Source organism: Alexandromys fortis, unplaced genomic scaffold, assembly GCF_014885135.2.
Source record: "Alexandromys fortis isolate MF-2015 unplaced genomic scaffold, M_Fortis_MF-2015_v1.1 scaffold_583, whole genome shotgun sequence".
Classification (NCBI taxonomy): Eukaryota; Metazoa; Chordata; class Mammalia; order Rodentia; family Cricetidae; genus Alexandromys; species Alexandromys fortis.
In genome coordinates, this window is record NW_026068515.1 from 26,588 (window position 1) to 33,876 (window position 7,289).

Below are 7,289 nucleotides of genomic sequence, written 5' to 3' on the forward strand. Positions count from 1 at the left end.
GGGATAGAAAGAGAGAGGAAGTATCGGGCAGAGTAGCCCCTGAGGATGACCAGGAAGTGTAGGAGGGGTGTCTGAGTTCCCTGTCCCGGGCTGCTGCCGCGGTCGGAAACTCACTCACCCCAGTGATGTCTCTTCCTGGTGCCTGGACCGGAACTCCTTGCTGCTTGCCGTATCTTGTAAACAAAGGACCTACCTAGCTCGCTGCAGGCAGGCTAGTGGGGACAAAGGAGCTAGCACCCTCCCATTTGCCCTGCCGATTCGGATTCGGTCCTAGAGCCCGAACAGGCTGGGCTGGGAGATGTTATGTGGTCAGAGAGGGAAGGGAGTCAGACGGAGCGAGGGGAGGGGAGGGTTGTGGATGCAAGCTGGGTGGGATAGAAAGAGAGAGGAAGTATCGGGCAGAGTAGCCCCTGAGGATGACCAGGAAGTGTAGGAGGGGTGTCTGAGTTCACTTTGAATTTTTTATGGCCTCTGGTCACCATACTCAAGCACACATACATGCATACCAATGCACGCAAAAAAAAGTAAAAGTTAGTTTTCAAACCTTGAGAGCCATCTACATACATCTAGGCCTTTAGGAAGAGCTTAAGAAAGGGAACATGCAGCTCTAATGCAGCTGAATACTGCCTGGGAGCCTGGTGGAAGAGCCATGCAGAAAGGCTCACTTCTGTGTGATCAGCAAAAGTACCTCAGAGGGAGCCTTGTGACTGGGTTTCTATGGCTTCCCAGGTAGTCCCTTCTGTCCTGCTCTCTTCTGCCTCTTTCACTCTCTTGATCTCCCTCTGCTTCTCCATCCAGGCTTCCCTCCTTTCCTAGTCCTCAGTCTAGCTCTGCGGGACTGTTGTGATGAAGGAGGGTCATCTGTCTATGTGTTACTTTCATTGGTTAATAAAGTAAACTGCCTTGGCCCTTTGATAGGACAGAAAATTATGCAGGCGGAGTAAACAGAACAGAATGCTGGGAGTAAGAAAGCATAGTTGTGCAGACGCCATGGAGCCAGCCACCAGGTCAGACATGGTGAATCCTTCCCAGTAAGCCATCACTTCAAGGTGCTACACAGAATATTAGAAATGGGTTATGCAAGATGTGAGAATTATCCAATAAGAGGCTGAAACTAATGGGCCAGACAGTGTTTAAATGAATAAAATTTGTGTGTTGTTATTTCCAGGGCTAAGCTAGCTATGTGGGAGCCTGGCGGGATGAAAAGTAGGCCTGCTCATCTCATCACTACAAATGGTGCCCAACAGGTGTAAAGCTAGCCAGTCTGCCAGTAGCTAAAGAGTGGCACTCCAACGAGGTAACATACTCCACATAAAACCTGAGAGAGCTTAATTTTAAACACAGAAAAAAACAGAGTTTAAGACAGCTTTTGCTGTTTGCTAGGATGTGTTGTAGAGAGATTTCATGTTTCAGCAATAGCGGCAGAAAAAAGCTGAGTCATTTTTAAATGTGGCTTCCTGGGCCTGTACTGCCAGTGCAAACTCTGGCTTTAAAGCATTTCAATGGCTTTTTTTGGGACTGGATGTTTATGTTCCCACTCGGGATCTGGAAGAAAGTGCTCTGAGACCATGCCTGCACTCCCTGCCTGGGCAGACTGCAGAATCAGGGTTAGGCAGGTGGAAGAGCATGGCGGATTCCTGCCGCCATACAGAGAGATGTTTTCAGACTGTGCAGTGCTCTATGTGTCAGATATGGCTGTAACTTGGATGAGAAGAGTTTATGTGCCACACACTCAGTCTCAAAGTTAAAATGTTGAGTGTGGCTCCTAACTGGTGGCCCCAGAACGAGTAGAATATGGTAGGTCCTCCATTTTGAAATTGGAGAGAGGTGGAGCCAACATCCAGAGCAGCCCGCCTGCTGCTATGCAGCTCAGAGGCTGCAACTGATTCAGTCACAAGAGGCTCAGCCATATTGGACTGGGTGGAGCAAACCCGCAGTACCTGTTTTTGACCTAGGAATGTCACAGTTTAGATTCTTAAGCATTTAGCAATTTAAAGGTGTAAATCAAAAATATTCCTGGACAGTAAAAAATTACAGATTCCCAATAGGAAAGATTCAGACATAAAAGACCTCTACATGGGTCACAATGTTGGATGAGTGTACGTAGACTTGGGAGAGAGAAGAAAAAGAATATAGAGAATAAAGTTAATGCCTCATAAAATAAGCCTCATAAAAATGGAAAATTCAGAGAGTCTGGATTATGTTCATTGTTTTCTTTAAATTTTCTTACTGTGAAAGAGCTAAGTACAGAGAGACATTTCATTATATGGGCTGCCAAGCTAAAGCAGAATGGATATCATAAGGGTATTATGATTTCAGAATTTGGGTCTAAGGAGATGCTTTGGAGAGGGTCTTCTTTTGTTTTCACAGAGGATGAGACCCTGTGGATTGCTTCTATCGCAATATGGTATGATAGACTATGCCCTCCTGAAAAGTTGCTGTGAAAACCCTCAAAAAGTTACTTCACTCAACTTCTGACTGAGATGAACCTGGCACTCAGGTAACACCATAAAAGACCTGATTAACAGTGCCCCCATATATCAGGAAGCAGTTTGGAGAGAAAAATCTACAGCCATGTTTCCAAATACTGTTTATAAATGTTCTTTTACATTTAAAGGGGGATATGATATAGATATGAATAATTTGCATTGATATGGATTTTGCTTTAGTGATTTAAATTTAAGGGCAATTTTGTTATATGTATATGTATTTCTGATTTTGATTAAAGTATTGTGATTGTGTAGTTCATTTAAAAATGAAATGTATAATTAGGAAATATAGGCTGTTAATGGATAACCACCGATAAGAGTTAGACTTGTTAGATTTTCCAGATATATAGAGATATATTTCAGTTAGATAAACATTCTTCATATTTTTCAAAGACTTCAGAATATGGCATTTAATGTTTTAATAACTTAGGGCTTTCATGACAATGAGACAGATCTGCTCCTGGCAGCACCAATCTACTTCAAGAGGAAGATGGGCATTGAAGAGGCTCCTTATGGAGTTTGATAGACATATGGGCAAGAAACTGCTATTGTATGGACTGTTGCATAAACTGAACATAGAGAACCTGCAGAGAGAGGACTGCTGAACTTTCCTAAAGGTGAGATGGTCTTTCAGGGTTCCTGCTTCATGAAAGTGTCTGCAAGACATTCTGCAGGACACAGCAGAAAGTGACTGAACTGTCTTTGAAATCTCCTGCTTCATGGAAATGTCCACTGGAAACTATGGGGCTGTAGGCTGAAGATGGATGCCCCAACAGTACAGAGGAACTTTGGATGACTGTCCAGATAGCGAGATGTCTCTATCATTTCTAGAATTTTGGAAGTTGCTTATTTCTTATTTGCTTAGGTAATATTATATCCTTCTGGAGTCTTTGATGGAGTTGAAGAATGGTTAGTTATAGTTTTAGTTTTTCTTATTTATGATAAAAGATAAAATAGATATAAATATTATAACTATAATTCTTGCTTAATAGCTGTTTTGTTATATGTAATTTACTATGTTAAAGTTAAAGCCTTCCTTTTTGTTTAAACAGAAAAAGGAAAAATGATGTGGGAGTGTCTTCTATCTGTTGCTTTCATTGGTTAATTAATAAAGAAAACTGCTTGGCCTGATAGGGCAGAATTTAGGTAGGCGGAGTAGACCAAAAAGAATGCTGGGAAGAAGGGAAGTGAGGCAGACACTATAGCTCTCCTCTCCAAGATGAACACAGGTTAAGATCCTTCCTGGCAAGCCACCACCTCGTGGTGCTACACTCATTAATAGAAATGGGTTAATCCACATGTGAGAGTTAGCCAGTAAAAGGATAGAGCTAATGGGCCAAGCAGTGTTTAAAAGAATACAATTTATATGTTGTTATTTTGGGGCATAAGATAGCCAGGCAGCCGGGAGCTGGACGGCAGGAGCACAGCCCGCTGTTCCTTCTATACTGTTGTTCTGAAACATGGCCTTTCCCTCTCCCAGATTTTCCAGTGGCCTTCCTTCTTAGTTCTCTCTGTTTCCTGTGTCTTCTGTACAACGCCCCCTACCACACGCACGCACACACACCCTCTTGAAAGCTTCACTGGCTGCTAGCTTCTGTTTCTCCATCTTCCCTCACAGAGTACCAGCTTCCCCTGGAGACTCCCATTTCATTCCCATGCTTTACTTCTGCTTTTTGCCCAGAAAGCTCCGGTGCCTTGTCTTCCCTAATGTTTTTACTGCTTGAAGTAACCATCTGTGTCCTTATCAGCCACAAGCACAACAAGTTCTGCTTCCATACCTGTGTTCAGTTACTGTGCAGGCCATCTTTTCCTAAGCTGCTCTGGACCCTGGGAATAGCGCAAAGGCTGGACAGGTGTTTTGCAATTTCTGAACAGAGGTTGACACACTTCTTTCTCTTCTGTGTCCACCCCTGCAGTGTTCTTTGAGAGAACAGAGGGATTTGAGTCCTGTCTTGAGCTTTCCTTAGATTGAAGGGTCATGGGATTGCACACTGTGTCTTCTTCTGTGAAAATCATATTCCATGGGCGTAGCAAATGGCTCCTTCCTCTGGGAAACCTTGGGGGTATCCAGTGTGGGAATCCTTGGGGAGTCTCCAAAGTGGGTCCATGCCTCGTCTTCCATGTCTGCTCCACATGACCTTTTAACAGATCATCTAACCATTTATGAGATAAGTCCTTTTGCTGTTCTTGTCTCACAATGATACTGCCTTAAAATGTGGCAGTGGAAATTTTTTTTTTTTTTTGTGAAGTGGAGTAACCCTTTTGGTGTGTGTGAAGTAGCCACTGTTCTTACTCTGAATTTGTAACAAACATCCTTTGGATATGCAAAGTATTTTTAAAATTACATGAGATGAGGTGTCAAGCCAAGCTCCAGTAGAGATTTGAACATTGTAAAGCTTTTATTGGTGGCAAAGAAAGTGAAGTGAAGAAAGAAATCTCCAAGGTGCAGGTCAGAGTTATGGAAACTGTAAGTCAGATGTCTGTAATGCTGTGTGCCTCAGGATGGCTTCCTATGGGCAGAGATGGAACAATGATCCCCTAACTCTCCGTTTTCCCACAGCAAGTGCAGGATGTGTCGGTCGTTGAAACGTACCTTCAGTCCCTGGTCTTTGACAGCTCTGAAGAAACCTTCTGAAGCTCACATGGAGGATGCACAGGGAGCAATAGCGGGGCCGAGAGGGTGTTAGTGTAGCTTTTTCCCCTTTACTTTGTTGGTTAGAAATAAGACTGAGACTCTGTTGACCATGAAGTGAACCCCCAACAGTTCTGTGAGTAGCAACATTTAAATGTGGATCCTCTTGACCCTGACATTCTCCCCAGCAGGGCCAGTTACATTTAGGAAGCAGATGTCATTTGATTTTACAAAAGGCTTCTTTGGTTCTCTGTCACTTCTGCAAAGTGAATCTTACCTTACTTATTTCAGAAGAAATAAATAATGGTGGGACCTGTCTTTCCGTGCATGTTTTCATTCATTCATGAGGTCACAGATTCAACTCCATTTCAAATGGGCCTTTACAGGAAAACCATCCCAACCTGCTCCCTCAGACTTACAGTAGAGCACAACTCATATTTTCATGCTCAGATGTGCTAAACTGTTGACATGGTTCCTATGGCAGAGCCAGATCTTCACGTGTTGGCTTAGAGCTTGCAGTGGGGCTCTGGCTTTTCCCAAAGACCTCCAGACTCATCTCTGGCATTATTCAACACTAGCTGGAAGATCCCTGCCCTTCCCTTTGGTCAAAAATATTTTATCTGTGAGTGTGTGCATAGGCACTTACAGTTTCACTATTTTAGGTGGGTGTTTCCACGAGCATTTTCTAGTGTTCTCTTTAGAGTTTAATTTTACTCAAGTAGTTCTGCATGTGTGTGTGCATGCATGCGTATTTGTCTAACTCTTGAATCATTCTCTTACTCTTGTCCTGTGCTGTATCTTTTGAATGAATCCCTAGAACCTGTGTTCAGTACATTTGACATTTATTTTCATGGGTGTATACTTGTTGAGTCTTTGGGAGCATATTCCAAATGTGTGTCCGTACCTAGGAAGTCCAGAAGATAGGCTCAGTTCCCCTAGGGCTTGAGTTACAGGTGGTTGTGTGTTACCCAAAGTGGATGGTGGCTAGCTGAATCCTAGTCTTCGGGAACCGCAGCAGGAGCTCTCAACTGTTGAGCCATCTCTCCAACTCTGTTCAGCACATTTGAAATTGCTTGACCCATCTTACTAGCCCAATGTTTTCAGCCATCTTTCAGCCATCTTACTAGCCCAATGTTTTCGATTTCACTGATTTTAACTTTAATATCACATCCTTCCCTCCCTATTCCCACCACCCCTCCCTTTCTCCCTAGAATCCTCTTCCTCCTCTCATGTTTCACCCTAACCCCTTCTGTGTATGTGAGTATGTAGGGCAAAGGTTGACACTGTGTATCATCTGTCACCTTTTTTTTTTCCCAGACAGGATGTGATATTTATTACTGAACATGATTTAGTAGGGTAGAGGGTAGCACCACAGTAGAAGCCCCGAGGAGTGCGGGGCCCGCCAATGCCCACGGGACCAGGATTGGTGATGCAGCTGACCCCCCGGCCATCAGGAATGAGCCACTTCTCAGCGTCTGTGTCTTCAGATCAATCTACATTCAATGTAGTGAAGCCTCATCTCTTTGATATGTGGGTCTAGAGAGAGACGGACGAAGAACTCAGTGAGGAGGATCAGGGCAAGAAAGTGAGAGGAAGGGGCTTAATAACACCACTTGCCTCTGGCAGCACAGAGAGCTTGAACTTGGCTTTAAATAGGTCCTCCATCAAATGTTCCTTATTCTGAGGTGTAATTCAGGTGGATGTGATGGCCTAGACAGTAAGACCACTGTGAATAACTGCATGATACCTAGATTGGAGATGACATTGAGATCAGAGCTTGAAGAGCCTTCAAAAGATTGTATTGTCTCCCAGGACCCTTTGGGTAGCCAATATAGGCAACAGGGTGTGGTCACTCCAAACGAGTGTACTGTTGGCAACCATTGCACACCAGGCCCCAGTAAGAAAAGGGACCTCCCAGGGCATCTTAGTTGGCTGCAGATTTACCTTATCTTTTAAGACACAGTCTCTCAGTGAGCATGAAACTCACTGATTCTGTCAGGCGGAGTGGCCAGAGAGCTTTGCAGATGGATCCAGCAGACTGTCCTCCACACCAGACATGCTAACTCTGGGATTTAAGAGTATTGCTATGCCTGAATTTTCTGTGGGTGCTGATGATTTGAACTCAGGTTCTCATGTTTGCATGGCAAAACTGAACCCACTGAGCCATG

At 43.9% G+C, this 7,289-nt stretch overlaps 1 protein-coding gene and 1 non-coding gene across 2 annotated transcripts in view; one reads left to right on the forward strand and one right to left on the reverse strand.

The window, feature by feature from the left end:
• Positions 1–5,151, forward strand: part of LOC126495822 (X-linked lymphocyte-regulated protein 5C-like) — a 19,585-nt gene extending 14,434 nt beyond the window's left edge. The window contains 2 exon segments of the mRNA XM_050133402.1: positions 4,867–4,956; positions 5,050–5,151. Coding sequence (XP_049989359.1) covers positions 4,867–4,956; positions 5,050–5,124 — 165 coding nt within the window. The 3' untranslated portion in view covers positions 5,125–5,151.
• Positions 5,152–6,920: 1,769 nt separating this feature from the next.
• On the reverse strand, positions 6,921–7,059 carry LOC126495823 (small nucleolar RNA SNORA70). Its single transcript, XR_007590246.1, has one exon. It is a non-coding gene; the product is annotated as a small nucleolar RNA SNORA70 (small nucleolar RNA).
• Between the last annotated feature and the right edge of the window lie 230 nt (positions 7,060–7,289).